The sequence below is a fragment of the Gopherus evgoodei genome, chromosome 5, assembly GCF_007399415.2.
Source record: "Gopherus evgoodei ecotype Sinaloan lineage chromosome 5, rGopEvg1_v1.p, whole genome shotgun sequence".
In the NCBI taxonomy this organism is placed as follows: domain Eukaryota; kingdom Metazoa; phylum Chordata; order Testudines; family Testudinidae; genus Gopherus; species Gopherus evgoodei.
The window spans coordinates 346876-371586 of NC_044326.1; the positions used below are offsets into that span (position 1 = coordinate 346876).

Sequence of the window (24711 nt, forward strand, 5' to 3'; positions counted from 1 at the left end):
GAACACGTTGTTAGAGCGCGCTCATGAGAGCCCCAAAATGGAATGAAATGGTCTATTTCTTGGTCCAAAGCCATTGCAGTGTAAACAGTAAACCAGCAGGGCAATGGACAGATGTAAACACACTGTGGTGTGCGGGTAAGATGGGGAAGGACTTGTTTCCTGACATAGGCTGCATCACTCAAATGTGTGTCTGTGCTGGGGGTGAATTTTCCGTGAATTTTATCTCCACTCCTTTCTGCTAATCCCAGGGATAAATGCTGGTAATCTGTGACTGCCTCATGGTAAACCAGCCAGTTAGAAATCGGAGATTCTCACTGCTTTGAGACTTCCCTTGGTACTTTTATAATAGCATAGAATTTGTGCCTTGTGTTGTGTCCAAATGGAAGATAAGTAAGTGCATTTATTGTTGAATCTGTTTCTGTAAAAAAGCTCCTGGTATTTGAAGGTAAGGTGAACACCACCTGTTCATTTTCGCATCTGTCATCCCAGCCTCAGTCTGAGAGTGCCCTGCCAGTAAGCATGCGGCTCGATAAGGCTAGAATGGCACTGCTAATCTCTGTGAAGGTGGACACAGGGCCTGGGTTAACATGGATGAAATAAGAGGCTTACACAAATGTGTAAATACGGCAGCAGTAGCCTTCTCCCTAGGCCTCACTCTGACTGCTGTGGTAATTGAAAAAATGGGGGTGCTTCTGGTTTTAATATGGAGAAGTGACTCATAGTAGCATGTCTGTAGAGGTCAGTGCTACTTGGGCAAAGGAGAAAATTCTCTGTCTGTTTCTTTCTGTCTCTCTCTCTCTCTCTCTGTCAACATATTTCGACCTGGTTTGGTCGATAGATTCAGCGCAGCCAGGGCAGATCTGTCTAATGGGGAAAGTGGCATGTTCAAGCCCTCATCTTTGTATAATTTGAGGCTTAAATACTAGTCATAACGCAATCATGAGCAATTGTTCATGTCCTTCTTGGTTACTGCAGGCCTGCCCAGTTTTAATTCACTCAGCTCCAGTTTTACACTGGGGAACTTGACTTGTGGGTGGCAGTAAGATACAGAGAAATCACCAGGTGTAGTGCAGGCAGCAGCTGTACATGCTTCCCCACCCCACACCTGGGCAGAGGTTGCTGAACTGGGGCTCAGTTTGAAATATGAGGTTGGGGCAGACCTCGCTTCCTAGCAATCCCAGGCTTCTGGTTGCAAATGCATTGACTGATGGTATTGGAAACAAAATATTACCCAGCTCTCGTAGTGTTTGTTGTCAGTAGAGTGTGCAGCCCCTTACAGAGCAGGGCAGTAGTCATGGCATTATCTGTTTTTTACAGGTGGGGAAACTGAGGCACAGAAGGGAAGTGACTTGCCCAAGGTACCTGGCAGGCCAGTGGCAGAGCTGGGAATAGAGCCCAGCTCTCCTGAGTCCAGTCCAGTGCTTTCTCCACTAGGCCCCACTGCCTGCCAGCTAACTAAACTGTCAAGTGCAGTCATTTGCCTTTCAAAATGTTCTTTGCTGGAACCTTGGAACCCTGAATGCCTTAGGAGCCAAAGCCTGACTAAAGCCACTCTGGGGTAAAGCCCACGAGCCTCAAGTTATCTGCTACATGCTGGCAGGTCACAGTTCACAGACTTGTTTAGGTTAATCTGGGTGCTTTCTTCCTTGCTGATTGTACATATTATTGAGGTCTGGTGATTTCAACAGAACAGATCACAGTACCTTCCTCAGGAACAGCAGGGCAAGCTGTAGAACTACTCAGATTGGTAACATGCAGCTGTGTGAATGGTTCATTTCTATTGCCTGTCCAGGCAGTGTAAACTCTAACTTCTAACCTTTGTCCTCTCTTCATGCAGCGCGGAGCGAAACCTAAAAAGGTGGTGCATTTTTTGGCAATTAATCTGTACCTCGCAGAATCTCGTGGCCGCATGAAATGTCCCCAAATACATCTCGGCTCATTGTCACTCATTGCTGCTGTGCCTTCCATTGTGTGGTCGCATGTTTACTCACTGCATGTGTTCCCCTTCTCCGGTTGGCCCAGCTTGCTTACAGGATGCTAGGTAATCAGAGTCCAAATGCACTGGGGGAGGAGCATTGCTTTATGGGAAGGTGTCCTTCACCACTTCGCAGCCTGCCACGCAACCTGCTAGGGAACGTGGGTTCAGAAACCAAACAATTTTATTTTTCTTGGGAGTTCTGAGAACTTTCTGCTGTTTCTTCACAGCATCAGGATAAAGCTTTCACACCAGTGCTGGGTGTGAGTTAACTATTGTACTTGTGAAATGTGCCCATCATATTTCTCTCTGGGTGCATGTATTGAAATTCTTGACATCAACACGCAAGAGTCGGCTTTAGAATCAAAGGCCCAGCACAAATATTGTGATCTCCAGCCCATCGCTTAGGCCGATAACATTAACCTTGGCTTTCACATTCTGTTGCCTTGTTTCCTTCCAGCTGTTGCTGTGATGGATGTAAATCTCCTGTGTAGAGCACCAACAACGTGCTCAGAACTGTGCACAATAGATGTAGGCTCGCTCCCTGCCCCTTTGTCTACTGCAGGGGTTCTCAAACTGGGGGTCAGGACCCCTCAGGGGGTCACGAGGTTATTACATGGGGGGTCGCGAGTTGTCAGCCTCTGCCCCAAACCCTGCTTTGCCTCCAGCATTTATAATGGTGTTAAATATATTAAAAAGTCTTTTTAATTTATAAGAGGGGGTCGCGCTCGGAGGATTGCTATGTGAAAGGGTCACCAGTACAAAACTTTGAGAATCACTGGTCTAAAGGGAGAAATGAAAACAGACAGCGATTGCCCTAGATGATCAGAGAGGTGCTGTCACAGGGCATGGTACAGTTTTGAATTGATGGTAACAGTTTGCTAAGGGAGGTGGGTTGACACTGGAATATTTTGTGCAAAGTGTCCAAAATAGACAGCCAAGAAGATAAACCCAGCAATAGGGAAAACTCTGTCTCAAAAGGCAAAAAATTGGAATTTGGAAGCAGGTAGTGCGGCTACCGGACATTTTCTTTCTGATTTGAAGACAAGTCATCATTTTGCCTGAATGTAATACTTGTAAAATGACAGTTTTTCCCAAGCCCCTCTTTTTCAGACACTAACTTTTCTCTCGAAAGAGCCATCTCCTTTCCACCCACCCCTGTTATATCCTGGCAGCAGCCAGGGAAAAAGAGAAGGTCAGAAAATCCCCGCAGATCTGTCGTTTGTTTCAAATTGCAGTTGTATCAAAAGGAAAGTTGTGCGGTCTCAACGGCCCTTAGCAGTCTGGCTGGGGCGTGTTGCAACTTTGACAAGGAAACCCTGCAAACCGCCTCCCCCCCCCCCGATACTGCAGTGATGGGCCCATTAGAAATGCGCCGAGCGAGAGTAAGGAGGAGAGTGAGACAGTACCTGCTTGCTCCTGGGAGTGAGGGCATGTAGGCTGCCAATCAGTGCTGCTGTGGATCGTTCACTTCCAGTCCATGTAACCCTTCGGCACTCGGGAGGAGAGAGACTCCGAGCCCAGACCTGCGTCTGTCCCTTCCACAGAGTGAGCACAATGGAGAGCAGAGCAGGTGGAGAAGCTGTGCTCCCCTGGGAGTCTGGTGTTCTGGGTGATTACTGTTCTGACCTCCTCTGTGACTCTGTCCAGTCTGACATCTCTGCATGTGTCTGAGCTTGCTGAGCTGCATGTGCTTTGCCCTGTTACTTCACTCTGCTGCTCGCTCTTATCCCTGCTGTCTGCATGCTGCTGTTACTGTCCCCCAGCTCTGGCTTTTCTGGCTCTGCACACTCTCTCTGATGGAAAACCTTCGGCGCGTGTGGATTTTTACTTTCCAGTTTTGCCTCACTTCATTGTGAAGCTCGCCGCTGAATTGGGTTGGTGGCAGGCTGTGCCACACATGGTGCCATCCATTCAGGGCATTAATTGTCTCATTCTAAAAGGAGTAATTCCAAGTCAAACCGATACCACAGAGCCCGTCATGCGAGTGGGGTTTCCTCCCTAACGTTGTGGGACTAACATGGGATGGAAACCGAGATCGGACAGGTACGTCCTAGAGCTTCCTCCCGGTGCAACAAACTGGCCTCAGCTCATTTGTAGTTTCTTCTCACCCTGATGCTCAGTTCCATTTTAGGGGTTGAAACCATCAATCAGCTCGCCAGCTCTTTTCCTTGCATCCATTTTAGTGTCTGGGAATCAAGGTTCTGTTTGGTAAAACTCCTAAGGCTTAAAGAGAAGTAACAGTAGGAGTAGGCAAATCCGTGGTGATGAGATTAGGTAGCTCTTTGCAGTGCATGATACACGTTGGACTTTAATCAGATTAAGAGCTGTTTCCTCCTGCTCTATTTTGGGTGGCAGATGGCCCCAGTCCTCTGAGATTGCACACTCCTTAAACTGGGGCAAAGAGCAAATACAAATAATCAGCCTCTTTCGCTCTGCCTGCCAACGGGATCCCAGGTATTCAGCAGGGAGGGTGGACTAGGTCCCCTCTCGCCTCTCCATGACTTCCAGTGAGTAACACTAACTCCACCGTGGCCTCCACTGGAGTCAGTGTGACTCTTCTCGAGGGCTCCCAGTCCCCTATTTCTCTCGAGGATTGAGACTGATGCTGTTTCCACATGACACCTCAAGGAACTTCTGCTGTGCCTTTGAATCAGTTTCCTTTAAGGCCTGCATACTGGGTACCGGGGGAGACCAGGGGCTTCTTGCTGGTAACAGTGGAGCTGTGCAGTAGCACAAAGTCTTACAGAGCAATGAAGTTCATATTTCTCCCCCAAAGTATCTGCGGCTCCTGTCATTCTGCATTCATCCCGCCGGAGATGCCAAGAGCAGGTGTTGTGAATCTGCTGAGGGGAGCACAAGGTGTTTCGGCCCATGCTGCACTTGCACAAATAAAGAACACAGCTGAGTGAACAGCTGACTAGGGAGTGCCACACCGGGAGAGTGCTGAAACTACCTGCAGTGTGACAGGCCTGTGGAGAAGGGAGAGTAGCTAGCAGTTTAAAGGCAGCAAGATGGCCATTCTCTCCAGTTTTGGAATGAAATTACAGCTCACACAATCCTCTGTTCATTGCTACAGTGCTGTCTGGCACAGCAGTTACTGTGCAGAGAGCAAATCCTGCCTCAAATACCTGGGACCGTCCCCCCTCACTGAAATGTCAGCCTTGCAGTGGAATAGTAGCACGCAATAGCTGCAAAGATAGACTGACATCTGTGAGGGATTAAATGGGCGAAAAGCCTGACCCCTTTCTGTCTGAACCCAGACCTGTAGGGATCTGCCTTGGACATATTCATAGCTCAGCCCAGAGTCATGTCCACCAGGGAGTGGTGGAAAAGCCATTCATTTCTGTACAGGTTGGCACAGGGCCCTCTGAGCTGGGCAGTTCAGGCTGTGGTGAGGTTGGAAGCAGGGCGCCAGGAGCCTTTCTGCTCCCATATGCTAAGCAGCTCCGGTCAGATGTGGGTAATCAACATCGCCATTTTAGTGGGAACAGCCTCAGGCACCAGCTTTTTCTTCCTTGAGGAGACAAGGTTTTTAAGCTCTGAGATGCTCCAAGGTGCAGTTCATTTAAGGGGACTGACCCCAGTCAGTAATGGGGAGAGGTGCCTGAGGTTCCCTAAGCAACTTGGGGAATAGCAGTGGGCAGAAACAGCCAAAGATGGTTGTGGTAGGCACTGCCCTACTCTGTTTTCCATGAGATACAGCCTGACCTCGGCCAAAAAAGACGGGCAGTGTCCTGTTCCCACACTCAGGGGTCCCAGCCTCCCCGGACAGTGCTGGAGGATTATGGGCAGCTGCATGGAACACTCAGTCTGGTGCAGTGTCCTATTGACTCAGATGTAGCCAATTGTTTGACTACACGTTCTTAATGTTCAGGACCAAATAACCGAACTTAGTCAAATGTATAAAGATAAAGCAGTACAGTGCGAGAAGGAGACGCACATACTTTCCTCCTGGGAAGCAAATTCTCGCCGCGCATTCACCTTACACAGGTGTGCTTCAAAGATGCGCATTTCAGCTACTAGTATTTCCCGTGTGATTTTTATAAGTTACAAAACTTTTTACACGTCACTTTAAGTTTAACCCACTACTTTGTTCCAGCTTTGTCCTGGGAGCCTCCCTATCCTTTCTCATGTCTCCGTTTTGAATGCTGCATTCCAAGTGTTGATGAGCCAGAAAAGCACTTGCTAACTGTACTTGGTACCAAGTGTTCATGTATCTTTGCTTTGGTACGTGTCCAGTTTTCGAACACTGAAGCTGACTCTAGCTTTGCAAAGCACTGTGGGATGCTTGACCCGGGTGAACAGAATTGTGGGAAGAGGGAAATACTGTCAGTTAATATTAATTCCCAGCACCCATATACATAATGTGTACTGTGTTAATACCATGCCCGTAATACCTATTAATGTGTATACTGCACCCAACGTATACGTATGGACTAACAGTACCACTCTGCCACATTTCTGCTCTCAGAACAGGGAGCTGGCTCTCAGGGACAAAAGAGACTCCTCCATTGCAGCCTCGCGCTATAAAGAGAGGCAGAAGATGCTGGGTTGTTTGAAAATATAGATGGGAGAACTCAATGGGACAGTTTAGCTGAAGGTTGGGCAGATGTGCTGCCCAGAGTTATAAATTAGCCACCGCTAGCAAGTTCGAGCTGAAAGGAGACAGGGCAGCAGTCAGGCAAACAGTTGCAATGGGCAGATTGTGGCTGGCACAGTTGTTGGAGCTGAACCTGAGGGCCTGTTCCATCTGATACTGGAAGTCTGAGGCCCTTGTGAGGGGGAGCGTAGCCAGCTAGTGCTTGGTCCGTTTTACACAACAGCTGGATGGCGACAGTGAAAAACTTTGTTTCTAGGGCACGTTATTGGGAGGAGCTGATTCAGTGCTTCATCACACTGTTTGTGTCTGCCCCATAGCGGGTGGCTGGGATCCAGTTTGTTCCCTGCTGTTATTGTAGCCTAGCTTTAGAATTCTCTGTGTGCAGAATCTACCCGAGCTTCATACTGTGATCCATAGAAGCAGCCTCATTGCGTGCACCAGAGACCATTCGGCTATCAGCATAACATTCAGTGCTCTGGGACTCATTTTTAAGGGTTGTATTCTGAGCCCAAGTACAAAAGATTATAACAAGCAGGGCTCCCTTGTCTCTCATGCATTCAGCAGCTGCTGCTACTTTGTCCATCTCTTGTTTCGTCTCTTGTTCCACTTCTGGCAACGTCCGCTCCCAGGGGCCTCTCTTGGGAGTTAGTGTACTGTACTAACGGCTCCGTTTCTTGAGCAGATGCGCCTGTTCTGTCCTTGAGAGAGACCAAGTGCATGTCTGCTTACGGCTGGCCTGAGTTTTGGTTTTCTTTAAAGACAATGGAGCGACCCAAGCCTGATTTAATGTTTTAAATGAAAGAAGAATCAGATGATCCTCTTGAAGTGTGCGTTTCTCGTCTGGATTGCAGGGTGGACATGTCAATTTTCCTGAGCCTTTTTGTGGGAGGGGAGCAGAGTGGATCCTGTGCACTTGGGAACTCTTCTTTTACAGGGAATTCTTCACTTAGCGGGAAATATTTCTCTCGCCCAGCCAGTAAGCTGTGATGACCACGTGTAATTTCTCGAAGGAATGAGCATGTTACTTACTGGCAATATCTTCGGTGCGGGATCATGACTATTTCAGTATTAATGGGGGTGAAAGCTGCTGAATTCCATAGGAGCAGTAGATGGTGGAACAAGCCGGTCGTTGCTGTTTTTTGTTGCAAGTGTGTACCGGAGTTCTCGCTTACACGGGCCATTCGAGTGTCGGCCTGGCGGCAGCTCCTTCATTAAAGACCCAGAAGAGAAGCAGCCCTTGGGCTCGCTGCCCACAGGAGCTGGGAAGAGCTAAATGTCTTTGTTTGTGTACTGGTGCCACGAGCCTTTTATTGCTTCCTCTGACCATGAAATCCGTCACTTTTCAATGGGCCATCCATCCAGCTCAGAGAGCGCTTATTTACTGGACGGTGTTGATCAGCTTTCTCACCTTTTTCATTTTGAATTGTTCCATTTAAGAACCGGTGTGTTTTCTCCTCTGTAGCTTTACCTAGTTAGTAATTGTCTCAGGACTAATGCACTTGTAAAAGATGCTGCCAGTGCCCCATTGCACAGACACTACTTTGGACAGGGGCAGGTATCTTCCAGCTTTCTAAAATCAGGCACCGGCATTAGAAAAGACGTTGAATCATTCGATGGCCTGTTGGCTCTTTCTGTTTCTCATAGGATCCCTGATTCTCTTAAATGAAAAAAAAACCCTGTCAGCTTTTGGGTGACTCAGTGAACGCTGCGCTGTGCACACTGCCAAGTAAGGGGCATACTGCAAGCAGCTCTCGGTTGCCTTTGGCTAGTAGACAGACCTTATTCCAGAGGAGTGTTGGGCACTGTTTGGGTAAAATTGCAAACTAAAGCTATTATACAAACTGAGAACATGGCAATGTGCTAATGTAAATAGAGATTCTCTGGAGCTGTTAGTGCCTTCAGAGTCCATTCCAGAAGTCTTCCTCTGTGGGCTTGCATACGCTTCAAATGCTACAGTGGCATGGCTGTGCCGCTCCAGCTGTGGGGCTGTAGGACTGTCTACACCATCGGCGTAGGGAGTCTACCTCCCCGAGAGCCGGAAACTAGATGGATGGAAGAATTCTGCCATTGACCAAGTGCTGTCTATGCGGGGACCTAGGTTGGCTTAACTACACCATGCAGGAGGGTGGATTTTTCACACCCCTGGCCAATGTAGTTAAACCAACTTAATTTTCTAGTGTAAACCAGGCCTGCATGCGGCCAGTGTATAGCAGACAATAGTCTTCACTGGAATACACACACATTGCACAGTGTACATCTAGATTCCACTAAACTCTGCCAGTGGCACGGTCCCAGGAATGCCATTTAGAAAACAAGGTAGCTGTAGCTGTGTCGGTCCCAGGGTATCAAAGAGACACGGCGGGGGTGGGAATGTCTTCTATTGGACTGACTTCCCGTTGGTGAGAGAGACGAGCTTTTGAGCTACACCGAGCCGTTCCTCGGGTCTGGGAAACGTACTCGGTGTGTCAAACTTGAACGCTGGTGTGTGTTATCTGGGTTCCCCACGCCCTTGTACAGACTGACTGGTGTGGGTAGAATTGCGCAATAAAGGCAGTATGTTCTGCTAAACTGTCTGGGTAAAAGGTGAGTGAAAGGTTCATAAATAAATCCCTGTGGAAACGTTGTCATTCTCTGGCTGTGGCTGGATCTAAGAGCACTCACAGAAAGGTGGAGAGAGACTTGCACTTAGACATGGACTGTGGCTCTGCTCAGCTCGCACGATCCATTTCTGGGTATCTAGTCTTGGGTTGACCCTTGCTTTGTCAAAAATTGTGATGTCTGTTTCAGTTCTCTGCCTCTTAAACACTCCGGTGCACCCCACTCTTTAGTGCCCCCATGAAGCGCTGGGCTCTTGGGGTGGTGGCTCCTTTCCATAGCACTGTGAAGGCCTTGACTCTGTGAAATCATTTCTCTTGAATAATTTGTGTAGCTCTGTTATTGCTGTGCATCAGTGTCGCAGTTCTTGGGGCTTTGTTCTCAGTGCTCCTTTCTGATGCTCTGCTGCTTCAATGGATTTTTTGTTTGGTTGGTTGGTTGTTCATCCTTTAAGCAGATGCCTAAAACAGGTCCCACCCCTAGGAACTGGAGTTTAAGTCTGTGGTGCCTGGGTTGATTTGGATTCAGCTTCCCATTAGGTTCAGCAGATCTGCTTTGTCAGATGTCTGAGGGCCCTGCTGCTCATATTGATGTGCTGAGCTGCAGTTTCTCTGACATGGCTCTGCTGAGACCTCCCATGTTTGATATTGCCCTGCAGGCATGGCCAGCTGCCATCAGGTGTGCATCTGCTGAAGCCCAACTCCAGGCAGCTCCAAACTGAAGAATTCAAGAGCTCTGACTACAGAGCATGATGGATGAGAGCCTGATCCATCAGGTTAATCCCAGAGACAGAAGTGCCACATTTAACATGCAGCTTAGAGGATCCTGCATTGAGATGTGTGCTGGGAGTTGGCTTTGTTGGCTTAACGTGGCCAACAAAATTTAGTTGCAGAGACCTTCAGAACCACCTGCTCCAAGGGTTTTGGTGCCAGTTGGGGTAGCTGCTGCTGTGTTGCCTCTGGCAGTTGACCCTTCCTGACCCACCCTGGAGTGTCAATAAGCAGAGGTATTTTCTTGAGGACTGTCACTACCTTTTGGACACTGAGGACACACAGGATTAACTAAAGGTCAAATACATATCCACAGCCGCATACAAGTGATTCTGATCTGGAGACTCCGACCTTCTTGCCACGTTAAAGCAGCTTGCGAGAACCGCTGGATTGAGTTAATTCTTTTTGGTCCACTCAGGGAATTCTTAAGGGACAGAGTAGCCTTGCCATAGAACTGCTCTTGCCTTTGTAGCCTATTCTTGATGAGGATGCTGCCATCTATCTCTCCCCCTGTCTTTCCTGCATAAGAACGTAGTGGTTGGGGTAGCAATGCCCATGGGTAGGATTGGCCAAACTTTAAAGGCCCTGCATCCCAGAGCCCTGACTTTTAGTACTGCTGGGATTTGTGAGTTGCTTCTTTACAGGTTCAGGACTACCAGGTTTCGTAGCAAAAGGCAGGTCTAGCTGTGGAACAGAGCTTTCACCACCACCAGATAATACGTGCTTTTAACATAAAGGCATTGGCATGGCCAGCATCAAGTATGTGATGCTGTTGATGTAGTGTGGAGAGCTGCTGCGTCAAGGTGGATGCCCAGATCTCTGGTCTTTATCCAGATTCCACAGAGATACAGAAAAGCTCAAATACCTTCAGCGTGTTGAAGAGACCCTGTCTGGAAATCATCCAGAGACCACTTTATGGAAGGTGATGCTAACTGAACCCGCCTGATGTTTCCTTGCTCCTCCACCTCCTGCTGGGGGAAGTGAAAGGAAGCTGCCCATAAAGCATCACCTTCTTTTACTGAATGTAGAGGTGCCTCTTATTCACCCTGCAACAGCAGGAACAGAAGGGTCCTAAGCCACTGGCTAACTGATCGGCATTTGCAGTGGGCTCCCACGTTCCATTAGCCCATGCGATGTAGCATTGCTGAAGGTTCTGACCCCTGCACCAGGAAGTATGGGTAAGTAGCCTGATAGATGCACTTGGCCACCTGCCAGGAGCCAGATGGCTGTATCTAAATTGTGCAGAACAGATGACAACAGAGCAGCAGCCTATGGAAACCATAAGCCCAATCCTGCAATACCACATCTTGAGCTGAGTACGTAGCCGTGTTACATCCTGGGATCTCTAACTTGTGTCTGCTCTCCATATTATGATGATGCTGTAGGCAGCTAGTATGGCTTCTGTGTTTGAAGACATCCATTATCTATAACGCTGCTAGAGGAAAATGTTTTGAATAATTAAACAGAAATCCCCTCTTGTTGCTAAGGTGTTCTTGCTCTGTAAATTGTTGCCAGAAAGCAGATTTCTAAAATATATGGTCCTGTTCTGTGTGTATCTAATCCATCTTGGAACCAAGGCCTGCTCCTTTGCAAGAAGCCGACAAGCTGCTCCTCTGCTCTGTCATCTCTATCTAGGCCATGTGCTACAGATTCTACCAATGAATGAAGTCTGAGTCCCCGAAGGACCTGTCTGTGCTCTCCATTGTCACTCGTCGGGGGTTTTAGGCAGAGAATGTCAGGGAGAACTTTTAATGTAATTTTAAAAAATCTTTTATCAAGGATGTCAGCAGCGAACCCTCTCTTATTTCAAGGGACTCTGTCAAGGTGAGTTTAGCCCCAGTTTGATACCTGTTCTATTGAATCCTTCTGATTCCACCAACATCTTTTACTCCTCAAAATTAATTATAGTAAATGCTGGATAGTAAAAGCTCTTACTTCAGGTTAAGGAAGTAAGAGCCCCCCTTTTGCTGATATTGTTGGAATTGCGTTTTCCATGTGTGGCTCTTATTTGTAAGTATAGTTCCCATCTGGTGCTGGGGAATCTCTTGGGCTAGTGGATGGAAGCACAGATTTATTCACATGCGGGGACTCCTTAGAGCAGGGTGGGGGATCTTAGCTCATTCACTGCCTGATTTTGAAACCGATACTTTGACTCCTGAGGACATTACCAGTCGTCCTGGCATCCCATTAGAAACTCCTAATTTAGGCTGTTTTCATTCTGAAATCTATTTTTCCTTCCACACTCTCCAAAATGTGTCGTCTCCCCCAAATATTTTTGTTTGCCCTCAAACGTCTCATACTTGGTCTCTGGTCCAGAGGAGAAGAACTTCACACGTTCCTGAAGTGATTGACCAACCCATGTTTTGTTATGAGATGTGAAAAAAAAAAGTTGCTTTCAGTTTTAGAAACCCTTTCTGCTACCCCTATCTGTGGAACCTCGGTCTAGAGCTCCAGTGGATGCATTGGACAAAGTTCACTTTCCTGGTTTAAAAAGTGGTTTAGGGTCAATAATTCCCAGACACATGACATCAATAAGGGGTCCAGGGCTAAGAATATTTCCTTTTATTTAAAAAACAAAAAAAAAAAAAAAGTGCCTAAGCCCTTCTTCTGTAGAGTGTTCTAATTTTACAAACCAGGGTTTGTAGCTTTCTTGTAAATCAGGGAATTCCTAGCTAATGTGCCAGCGCTGGCACCGCTGCCCTACTTTCCTCCCCCTCTCCTCCCATAGGCCAGACACCCTCTTCTTTCACCATTCTCCCATCAGTATTTCCTGGTTTGGCCCTTTCACCCTCCCTGCATGAATGAGAGACTGTTCTATTCAGATACAGCCTAGAGACCCCCTTAGCCCACATACCCAGCCTGCAAGCTGGTTAGGGGATGCAGTTGTGGCCCAGCCCCCACTTCCTATCTGTTCCCCCCAGACTCCTGCCCCATCCAACCCCCTCTCCCCCTGGTCCCTGACGTCCCCTCTGTGACCCCTGCCCCATCCATGCACCCCACTCCCTCGACCGCCCCCGGACCCTCGCTGCCCCATCCAACCCCTCCTCTCATTCCTGACAGCCTTCCCAGGACCCCTGCATCATCCAACCCCCTGTTCCGACCTCGACCCTTATCCACCCCCCTGACCACCACCCTGAACTCCCCTGCCCTTTATCCAAACCCCTCACTCCCTGCCCCCTTACCACGCTGCCTAGAGCATTGGTGGCTGGCAGCACTACAGCCCTGCCGCCTGGCTGGATCCAGTCACACCGCCACCGCCACCATGCAGCACAGAGATCGGGTCAGGCCAGGCTCTGCAGCTGCACTGCCCAGACCATTGCAGCGGGGCGAGCCAGCTGAGGCTGCGGGAGAGGGGGGACAGCAGGGGAAGGGCTGGGAGCAGCCTCCCGGGCCAGGAGCTCGGAGGCCGGGCAGGGCAGTGCCGTGGGCCGGATGTGGCCCATAGTTTGCCCACCTCTGTTCTAGAGCATTAGTGAGGGTTTTGCATGAGTTGTAAGGAAATACGTTCTGGCCTCTCTACAGGTGGTAGCCTGGGAATGATAGAAAACTTTAAAGGTGTTAAATTTGAGGTTTAAACTTCTCAGTGCCCTGAAGCCAGGTTGTTAGTGCTCAGAAATGTCTGCTTAACCGCAGTGTCTCCTGGTGATGGTGGAACAGGTCCTCCTGCCCATGCAGTTGGCCCTTTGGGGCAAGCTCTCAAGGCTGGTCTCTGATTTGGGTTTCACTGTGGCTTGCTTTTTGGCACGCAACTATTCAATTGAATAAACTTTAAAAAAAAACAAAACTTCTTTGCTGTTGTATTTCCTGTGTGCTTGTGAAGCTGGGTGTCTGTGGGAGAGAGAATGAATGAGGGAGTTGGGAATACAGGAGCAGTATTGGATGGTGAACTCCAAATACTATAAGGTGGCTTGTGTGTGTTTGAAATTGCAGAAACTAACAAACTTGGCCCTTGAACTGGTTCATTAGGCCAGGGGTCAGCAACCTTTCAGAAGTGCCGTGCCGAGTCTTCATTTATTCACTCTAACTGAAGGTTTCGTGTGTCAGTCATACATTTTAACGTTTTTAGAAGATCTCTTTCCATAAGTCTATAATATATAACTCAACTATTGTTGTATGCAAAGTTAAATAAGGTTTTTAAAATGTTTAAGAAGCTTTTAAAATGTTTAAAATTAAATTAAAATGCAGAGCCCCCCAGACTGGTGGCCAGGACCCAGGCAGTGTGAGTGCCACTGAAAATCACCTCGCATGCTGCCTTCGGCATGCTTGCCATAGGTTGCCTACCCCTGCATTAGGCTCTGGTAGATCCAGGGGTTGGTGTGTAGCCAGGGAGGCTGGACTGTATCGTGTGAAGAGATTTGCGAGGGTTCTGCGTGCATGCGTAGATGCTGAGCTGGGCCCATTATGGCTGGAGGAGGGATGAAGAAATGTTCTAATTAGCCAGTGAGACAGCTGAGCCTAAAGTGTTGCTAGGTTACAGAGGAGCACTTTCGTCCCTGTGCATCCCTCCTCCCTGTGGAAGGAAAGCATCAGCTCAATCCCTGCTGCTGTGCCTGGATCCAAGGGCTGCCGAAGAACTTGGAGAGGGGAGGGAAAAATCCATAAGTGATGATGTAATGAGGAGCCCGGGGCGGTGGTTGGAGAGGCCAGCGGAGAAGGAAGTGTGGCCCGTGGCTCCGGCTGCTAGGATGGACCCGCACTCCAGCGCACTAGAATCTCGCTAATTAACGGCGTCCGTAGCAGTCTGGGTTTCGGGAAGCGGTTGCTGGATTATCAGGGTCAATGGATGGCAGATGAAAAGGAAAAGCTGCAGCCATTTGCAAGTGCTCCTGGGCAGACTGCGCTTGAGAGAGACTGTCTACAGAGAGCTGCATTGTTGTGATTGAATGTTCTAACCTTCTCTTTCTCTGCTCCCTTTCTCTTTCTCTCTCTTCGTCTGTCTTTTCTGCAATGATGAGGCAGGCCCCAACAACACGGAAGGTACAATCCGCTGTATCCCCTGATCATTTCTAATGCTGCTTCCAAACAGGTTTTGTTTTGCTCCTTTTTTCTTTGGTATGTTATGACTGCAGAGCTTTAATTTTGAGTTTCCAACTCAGTTTTGAGGTGTCTCTGGGGAGACAAGCCGGGCGGGTGGGTGCGTAATGACAAAACGAGGCAATTGAATTTCATTTGCAGTCTTTCTTTTGAGTTTGTGTCAAGTCCTTTTCCCATTTCACCTGACAGCCTGGTGTTTGTATTGCATGCAGTGCCTCTGCAGCCCACATCAGAGGACAGAGGTTTCGCGTTACCACTGCTGCTGGAGGAGATTGCTGCTTGCTGTATAAAAGTTGCATGCTGATAATAGTTTTTATTTCTCCTCTCTGGCGGTGCTGCCTAATTGACTCTCTTGTTTCTTATTTGTTGCCTGTGTTAAGAATTTCAAATTACTGTTACGTGGCTCTCCTGTGTCGAGCTGATATTTTTCTGTAGGTTACAGTACAGACTCAGATTTTTGTTTCTGGGTGTCCTGATGTTTGTTTTTGAGCATAATCAGGATCTCTGAGTTTTAAGTTCTAACGAGCAATTAGTGAGGATTTGTACCTGATCTGCTAGAAATAAGTTAACAATACAAATAGCCCGAAAGCAAATGTGCACCTTTCCCTGCCACTTCAGCTGTTTTGCCTGCAGCAGCCAGAAGGTGTTTTCTTAATTATATTCCAGTAAATGCACCTTGTGTATGGATCTGGGATCTGAAGCTGACCAAAGGGAGTGACACACTTTCCTGTATGGTGATTTTTTTTAAAAGCTCCTTTAAAATCTCCTTCCAAAAGAGAAGTTTTGCAAATGCTAATTCTGTATCGCTCTTGGGAGCAGAAAGATAATGGAACTGTGGCCAAGTCTGGAAACCAAGCTCCATATACATCAGTTTCTGGTGATTTGATGGCTGTAGGGCCAGCCTGCATTTCTTCCAGGGAAGTTTTAAAGTCTGCCGTCGTAACCTGAGTTAATATAGGGAAACTGCACATAAAACTTCTTTTCCCAGTAGGATTTTTTTCTCTTATGATTGCTCTGTATTTGGCTACTTCTGAGAGAGTGAGCAAGCCCATCATGCACTAGGTCTCTCGGATTCTTGAAGGTGCTATGTAAAGCTTCTTGTTGTGAGGGACAGCTCGCAACAATGCCCAGAACATGTGACTGTCAAGAATAACCAGCTCAAGAGGAAGCCACGTAATTATGTTAATGGAGAGCTATGCAGGTAGTAACATTGATTCCTGCAGGTTTATTCAACTGCGGAGCATCCTCTGGAGAAGACTTGAGTAATGGACTCAGGCGCTGCTGTCTTGAAGTAAAGCGTTTGTGTTCCTAGGATACCTGTCTTCAGCACCTGCCAGCTCCTATAATGTGCAAGCAGGGCTCACCCATTGGGGCTGGAAATGCTCACATGAGCTATAGGAGTAGCTTGTGTGGAAACATGCAGTTAAACGGAGCGTGTGCTCCCATCCTGCACTCAGTGTGGAACCCAAGAGTTCCAGCTGTATGCGGCTCCTGTGGTTCCGGAGCCCTGGCACTGGGCCTGGGATCACTTACCAGGAGCCCGCTGACCACACCTAGAGGTCTTAGAGTCGTGCAGCTGCCCTCATGCTCAATGCACTGCTGCAGTGCACACCTACCTAGAGCACTGCTATCTTGATCCAAATTGAGACAATTCTACTCTAGACAGAATGGGGTGGGTTGGGGCCAGAAGGGCCTGGGGGCTGCACCTCCTAGAGGAAGTGGTCAGGGCAAGGCTGACTTTCTAGGCCATGCTTTGCTCTTCCAGATGTTGGTAGCTAGCAGGTGCCTTTCCTGATTTCTGCATGCTGGCAGCGAAGCTTTCCCAGCCGGTGTGTTTCTGTTTTGGGTCCCAGATACTTCTCTTCCTACTCAGTGTGGAACTTGTGGAGGAACAAAGGTTACAGAATGGCATCAAATATTTATTTGCATTACGCAGCACAATTCAGAACCACTGACTGATGAAATATTCATGGCTGGAATACATGTTACAGAGCTTTCTGAACTCTTAAGCTGTCCCATAGTTCTTCATTAGGCTGTAACTGGTAAAGTTGGTAGCCCTGTTCTTCTGGAACCTCAAAGAGCTCAGGTATGAGACATAGCTGTAGGTCAGAGGTTCTCAAACATTTTCATAGCAGTGGGTCGCTTCTTACTAGAGTGCCAGCACCTCTTCTGTTCGTGGTCCTGCAGCCCACCTCCCCTTCCACTGGCAATCATACCACTTCCCTGAGGTACCTGCAGCTCATGGAAAATGAGTATTGGGAATGTACGGAATATATTTCCAGCTGTATTTTAGAGGGCTTTATTGGCTGGAAACGAGCTAGCACCTGTAACTAGCTGGCTCTCTGCAGGCAACCAGCAAGTGCTTCCTAGACCCTGAGGATATGTCTGCACGGCAGCTTGGAGCAAGCCTCCTAGCCCGGAGAGAGTCTCACCCTAATGCGCTAGAATTAGCAGCCTGGCTGTTGCAGGTGGGGCTGGAGCTTGGGCTCTCGGCCTAAGGAACGGAGTGCGCCTGAGCTGCAGCCCGACTTCTGCTCATGTTTGCATGCTAGCTCTAGTCTCGCTGGCGTGAGTCTTCCTGCCTGGGCTGCGGTGTGGACATACCCTGGGGCTCTGGAACACCTGTCAAAGGGAGGGAAGGTTTTGATTGTATTTTTATAACATTCATTAGAAGCATTGAGCAATGTTATACAGGGGACACACACAGAGCAGGTCTGCCGAGGCAGCGTCAAGACCAGTCTGTTCTACACCCTGTTGAGATCAGTGAACCATTGTTAGGACCTTCATTTAGAAATGAGCCCTTCCCCAGTGAATCTTGTAGCTGACACCTCGGGCTGTATCATCTTTACAAAGCGAGTTTGCTGGGCTGGGACCAAACTAATGACCTTCCATCCTTAAACTAGGCCTAATAACCCAGGGGAGCAGCACAAGGATTAAAAATGCTATTGCCCGCTCCTTAGTTGTTTTTCCTTTAATGGGAATGGCAGGGTAACTGTAGTTAGAGCTGCTAGGAGGCAGGTTTTGTTAGGATTCTGTATGGTTTAATCTAGGAAAGATGCCCTCAACTTCCTTCATGCCCCAGAAGTGACCATTTCAAGGTTGGTTATCTGAGATACTGGTGTATCTTTCAGGGGGCTTCATTAACACCCCCGGGGATACTTATCGTTAGTATAAATCCATCTGTTGGAACAGGCAGTACTAATATAGTTCTTGAATGTGCAAAGTTGGTTGTCAGTTTAAAATATTCCAGCCCTTGGCTTGTGATTTTTGTCAAGTACCAAGAACTCCTCATATCTGCTTCTTGTAAGCCAAGAGGCCCATTCAGCTAGCATTTCTATTGTTGGCTCTGACTTTTCTGGTGCGAACCATTTCATAATAGGACAGCAGGAGCCATGTTTGAAGCAACATTTCTCTGACAATAGAGACTTTGTTGAGTTCCTCTTTAACATGCTGTAGTGGCAGTCCAGTGCTTGGCAAGGAGTGAAACACCGGAACATGCCTAGGTTGCTAAATCCCTGAGAAGAGAGGGTTTCTCAGAGCAGGCCTGCTTTATGGAAGCTCTTCTACAGTCTTCCCCCCCCCCCCCCGGCCCCCGAGGAGGGCCAGAATTAACAGATAGTTACATCAGATTGTCAAAGATTCATTCCACAGAATGGGTTTTCTTGTGGATGTTTTGAGGGACTCAGCTTTTCCAAAGCACTCTGGAAGACCTTATACTGCCAGTCCTCAACATGAAATTAATCCCTGGGTTTTTTAGCTTCTACTGCTTGGTGGGAACACTTTCCTGATGAGTGTTTTGCAAAGTAAGAAAACTCTGGAGGATGTAAATCTTTCACTTCTATGTTAAAAGTAGCAGCTACCCAGAGTTAGACCCTGGGAAGTTTTCTTCTGGAATTGTGAGCGAAGTAGGATCCCCAAAGGATGTGCCAGGTGTCAGGTATTCGAAGGGATTTGCATTTTGCTGTGTGTCCCTTAGACTATTCTGTGCATTTCTGATATTAAAAAGAAGGAGAGGGATTACTAGAAGCCATGTGTTACCTGGTTTACCAAAGTCTTATGTGCGAATGAGACCATCCCCCTCAGGTAAAGATGTGGACCACTGCCTCGCTTAAACTCTGAAGCTTTGTCTTCCTGTCTCTCACCTACAGGCCAGCTGTTTTACAGGGCCTTGCATTGGCCAGTGCCTCTGTGGTTATAGCAGCCAGATAGTTGCCAGTCGTGTGATTAAAGGCCTCATTCCTAGTGCCACCCAATGGGAGAAGAGCATGAGGGCTGGTTTCTTTTGACCTGCTCTGGTCCTGCCGACCTTCAGACTTTCTAGTCCATCGTTTTACCTTTCAATGGTAAAGGAAAGCAGAATGTAATGGGCTTGAATGTGCCCCGGTGATACTGTGTAGGCCATTAAGTGTGACAGAACAGAAGCTCCACCTGTAAGTGTGTCTCTTTTCCTGTCTGATTCGCTCCCAGTAATGGGAGTGACACGGATAGGGAGTATATCCCATCATGCTGTCCCTGCTACATGCTGGCTGAAGAAAGCTGCTCCAAGTTCACTTCTGCCTGGTGTCTCGATTTCTATTAAATCTTTGTTGACAAGGCACCACACAATGGGACAATCTGTGTGTTGCAGCCACACAGCAAGGAGGTGCGGAGTGTGAAAAATTCTTAGGTGAGGGGTTGCCAGATTGGTTGTCATAATCTTGTATCAGCTTCCTTGATACAGAGGACAGGTGCGTTAGGCTGAATGGGCCTACCTGATAACATGACACATTTTATTCTTCAGAGCCGAGGGGGAGATGGCAGTGCTGCCTTGAAAATGCCTCCACGTTTGAGAAGTGTCACAAAATGCAATGCCTGTGGTGTTGTAACGGAAGGCGTTTGAATCCTTTTGCTCTTGCTTCTCTTTGGGCAGCTAGTGACACTTGAGCGTCAGTAACCTTGTTTAGAAAAGGGTGTGTGTGCGTGAAATCCAGGATCCTGCCAGCAGAAGCCTTGAGAGCCCTGGGCAGTACAACAACTCAGCAGGGTGTTTCTCTGGCTAAGCCAAGGGAGTCCAAACTTTGCCTTTCTGAGATCTTTCCAGGAGTCCACTAGATGGGTCAGGTTGTGGATGCCCCGAGGGCAGCTGCAAGGACAGCAGGTCTCAACATGCAGGGCGTCTCCACTGTCCAAGTGGTCAGGATGGAAGACTTCCTGCTGGGAAGATCTTTGTGGTCCTGCGTCTGCATGTTAAAGAGAGGGGTGGCCGTGGTAGAACTTCGGTATCTTCAGTACAAATGACTGAAAGATTTTTCTAGCCTGGGTGTGAGGTGAGCCACATCAGGGGTCTGCTCCACCTGGGACTGTTGTGGGAGCATGAGGGAATGAGCATGTAGACCTGATGCTATGCACACTAATTGTGGTAATGTCTCTTTGTTTCCTTTACCTTGTTCTTTCCTGCATCTGCTGCTGCTGCCGCTGCTGCTGTCTCTGTATCTCTGTTCCTGTCTTTCCCTGTATGAATGTTTCTCCTACTCTGCCTTCTACTCCTGTTGCCCTCCAGACCACCACCAGGCGGCCCAAGGTGAGAACCAAGAGCTGTGGTCAGTGGGCATTGATCATTACTGGAGGGCTAAACTCCAGTGTCTGTTTCCTGTGGCCCTTTTCCTGTCCTTTTGTGAAACCTAGGAAAGCTCTACAGATAGAGATGCTTCCCTGGAGTGAATCTACAAGGGTGAAATTGTCATCAAGGCCAGGGCCGGCTCCAGAGTTTTTGCCACCCCAAGCGGCAGAAAAAAAAAAAGCTGTAATCGGCAGCAGCTCCGCTGCGCTGCTTTCTTCTTCGGTGGCAATTCGGCGGCAGGTCCTTCCCTCCGAGAGAGACCGAGGGACCTGCCGCCAAAGAGCCCGACGTGTCGGCCCAAGCACCTGCTTGCTGGGCTGGTCCCTGGAGCCGGCCCTGATCAAGGCTGTTACTCTCTGCTGTTACCCAGAACTAATTTAATGAATTAGAGCATAAAAATGCCTTGGTGATCCTATTTCCACTTTATGGCCGAAGCTCCCCTCCAGGCCTCCCTGTGGTAAGGTTATACCTTGGCTGTCACTGATTACTGTTCCTTACCTTATGGGGTACTTTGCTGCAGGAGGCTTGAGGTTGTTTGTGGGGGAGGGAGTTCTGAGTAGTGTCTTTTAAGGAGACAATGACAGTCATCCAGGATTTTGTAAAGCTGTGGAGAGAGCCTGCTGTGTGTAACACAATCTGCTGCTAGCAGTGCAGAAGAGAAGCAGAGTTGCGGGAGACGACAGCTTGGACACAGATCCTCCAAACGCCTGTGGCTACGTGATGATTTGTAAATGGCAAACACGTGCTTGGGTTGCAGTGTTGTTGGAGCCACGTTGGTCCTAAGATATGAGAGAGACACGAGGCGGGTGAGGTGGTACCTTTTATTGGACCGACTTGTGTTGGTGAAAGAGTCGAGCTTTTACGCTACACAGAGCTCTTCAGCTGACCTAAGAAGAACTCTGTGTAGCTCAAAGCTTGTCTCTTTCACCACAGACATTGGTCAGTAAAAGATGTTACCTCATCCAGCTCGTCTCTCTAAACGGGTGCATTCTGTTTCATGAGGTAGTGGGCTCTGATCCTGTCTTTGATTTCACTGGGTTCCATGGGTAACTCCAGGCAGGGAAGATGCATTTATTTGTTCATTCAGTTTATAAAAAGATGTTCCAGCCATGGGCTCCCACTCAGTGCTCTGACAATACTGGAAATCTTCAGTCCTTACCCCATGGAAGTGTGTGTTCATACTGCAATTGCATCCAGAAACCCCAGTGTGGCCTGGGGTCCCACCAACCTAGGTGTGGCACAAATATGTGTACACACTTCCTGCCTTCAGGAGTTGACAATCGAGCCAATAACAGACTGCTGCTAGCACCAAAAGTAAATTAATTTAACACACACACACACACTCTCTCCCCCCCCCCAATAGTTAGTAAAATCCTCCCCCCAAATGCTGGGGAGAAATGATGGACTTTGCTATGTGACCAGAGTTAAGGTACCTGCCCTAGGGGATCAAGAAGCGAGGCCAGTTGGAGTCGCGCAGCCTTTGTATCCTGCCAGTAGCAAACTCTCGCTTACAGCAAGAGGGCTCCTGCCTGATTGCTGCTCTGGTCATGTGGCACAAGGGGGAGAGGTGGCTGCTTGGGGTAATTATGGGACAGAACATTTAGGGTGTGAAGTTTGAGCCACCACTTCGAATTCCACCCGGAAGCCAGTGCAGTTCCCTGGGTGCTCCCAGCGAGAGAGAGACTGCGCAAATGGATTTCTGCATTCTGCATCCGCTTCAGTTTGAGTGATGTTAAGATGTAGCCCTGTGTAGAACGCTTTATGCTGGTCTGATCTCAAGGAAACAAAGGCCTGGGTAAGGGTAGTAGGCTTGCATCTGACCGATGCGGCCATTAGTCACCCCACTCCACCCAGATAATAACATGACTCCTTGGGGATGTCTGCTGCTTCTACATCCCATAGCCCCTGGATCTAACCGAAGCCCAGGTTACAAACTAGAGTGGCCAACAGCAGATGCTGATCCAATACTAGCCCGTTCTGCCAGCTCCTTGCGCAGCCTTGCCAGCGTTCTCTCCGCTGGCTAGCTCCTCCGGGGCAAGGCCGCTAGCAGACACGCCCTGCACAGAGCTGAGTATTGTGTTATACTGAACGCATCTCCCCCATGTCTCCTTACTACCCCTCCTAGTGTCCCCTCGTATACCCTGATCAGCAGGGGAGACTGAGTTAAATCCTGCAGGGCCCCGGACAAGTGTTTGTCAGAGCCAAGGCTATCGCCCACACTTACCAGTGGGATTCTCTGTCCTTAGGCAATTCCAGCTAACTGACAGGCCTTAGATGTATCCACAGCCCCTTGTGGTCAATGGTAAATATTCTAACTCAGCCTGAACACCATATCCTCAGCCTTAGCTAGAAAGAGTCCGCGGGCTGGTACCACTAATGCAGTTTTCCCTAGCCCCAGGTCTGAAGTCAGAGGGCTCTAGGCAATGCCAGAGCTGCTTCACCATGAACGCTTCCCAAAATGGGAGCTTCAGGATCATTTGGTAGCTAGCAGGGTTGTTAGTGTCCAGTGGTGTTTTGAACAGGGGCCTTGCAATGCTCCTCTCAGAACACCTGGTGTCCTACCCTCCCGTAGAGAGGTGTTACCAGTCTCAACAAGCTCTGGGTCCAGCTTCTCCTCCTGGCCCTACCCATCTAGGGAGGTCCAGGCTCCAAGCTGCAGCTGATGGCCTTCAAGCACCCCAAACACTTCCAGCCCTTCAGCAGTGTTACTCCCTGAAGATTTGCCTGGGTTTGTCCACTGGTGACACTGCCCTGATCCCGCGGACACTGACAACTCGATCTGGCTACGCGGTTTTATCTGCAAAGTGCCATGAAAATTCCTTTCAGCAAAGAGATTTGCATGTGCAGAGTAGCCTGCTTCTCAGAGGTGGGATGTGCCTGGCAAAGGCTGGTGCCACAAGGTCTCTTCCCAGGACCAAGGGTGGATGCTCCCAGTTTCAGAGGGAAACGTGGAGCAGCCTGTTTCTCCACAGGGCACTGTACCTCCATCAGTTAATTGGGTAGGCCAGACTTCTGCATCATGTGCCCAGAGCTCACACTCTGGAGATTCTGCAGTGTGGCGCCTGCTGGGGCCTGATTTCAGTGTCCTGTTGAACGACTGCTGCTCAGGCAGGATCAGGCAGCATTGGTTCATTGCTGTAAATGGCTCTTGAGTGCCTGTGCACATGCTGATCTGGAGGGATGGTGTGACTGTACCCTAGCTAACGTATAGCTGAGCTGGGACTTAGGCCATGTCTGCACTTAAAATGCTACAGTGACAAAGCCATAGTGCTGCAGTGTAGACTCTCGCTGCAGCCCTGGAGGGGTTCTCCCATGGCTGTAGCTAATCAGCCTCCCCGAGAGGCGATAGCTGGGTCGATGGAAGAATCCTTCCATTGACCTAGTGTAGTGTACTCGGGTTAGTCACACCCCTGAGAACTGGCTTTGCCAAGGTACGTTTTCAGTATTTACCAGCCCTGAGACTTGATAAATACGGCATGTGCGCCGAAGAGCCAATGCCAATGAAGCTAATGCTCAGTAAATTATCTGACTGACTCTAACACACCTGGATGCCCCAGTGACGGGTCCGTTAGAAATGCATGTCAAAGAGGAGTTGAAGGTAAGCTATAGTCAGCATTTTCTGAGAAGTTTGCTGCTTTTTTGTAGACCCCAGCTTCCCTTTGTCTCCTCACCTGTACTGCAGCCCTCTTACACCATGCTGCTGGGAGCCCCGACCCGTCCAAAGAACAGCTGCATAGGCACCGTTCCACAGTGTGGTGTCCATTGTTACTGTGCCTGTGATGGTGTGTCGTAGGCTTGCTTCATTACCGAGCACGGCTCTTCCTAGGGAACCCTGCCCCTTCTAGATGAAGTCAGAATTTACCAACTACCAATTTCCGTGTTGTGTCCTGAAGTTAGAGACAAAGAACAGTATACAAGAGAGACGACTGAACTCTCCCAAGAAGCAGGAGTGAAATCTGCACGGGTATGCTGAAGAAACAAGATTGAAATGCGAAATTAAAACAACTCAGACTTGAAAATTGAAACTCTCCAAGTACCCAGTACCAGTTGTTTGCTAAATTCTGAATAATACATTAAAAATGTTCAGAAAATGCAAATTCGCAAATGTCATTTACAAGTGGCCGGCTCTGGAGGC

At 48.6% G+C, this 24711-nt stretch overlaps 1 protein-coding gene across 13 annotated transcripts in view; it reads left to right on the forward strand.

Annotated features, from left to right (window-relative positions):
• The window catches only part of DCTN1 (dynactin subunit 1), a 134637-nt gene that overhangs the window by 76892 nt on the left and 33034 nt on the right, over window positions 1–24711 (forward strand). For 6 of the 13 annotated variants that reach the window (XM_030563940.1, XM_030563941.1, XM_030563942.1 and 3 more), the window contains exons 5-7: window positions 1838–1858; window positions 14903–14920; window positions 20517–20537. The exons of 3 other annotated variants lie outside the window; for them this stretch is intronic. In XM_030563940.1, the coding sequence (XP_030419800.1) occupies window positions 1838–1858; window positions 14903–14920; window positions 20517–20537 (60 nt within the window). Of the gene's footprint in view, window positions 1–1837; window positions 1859–14902; window positions 14970–20516; window positions 20538–24711 lie in introns of all 13 variants that reach the window. 4 more of the 13 variants (XM_030563946.1, XM_030563936.1, XM_030563939.1 and 1 more) reach the window with 4 other exon arrangements.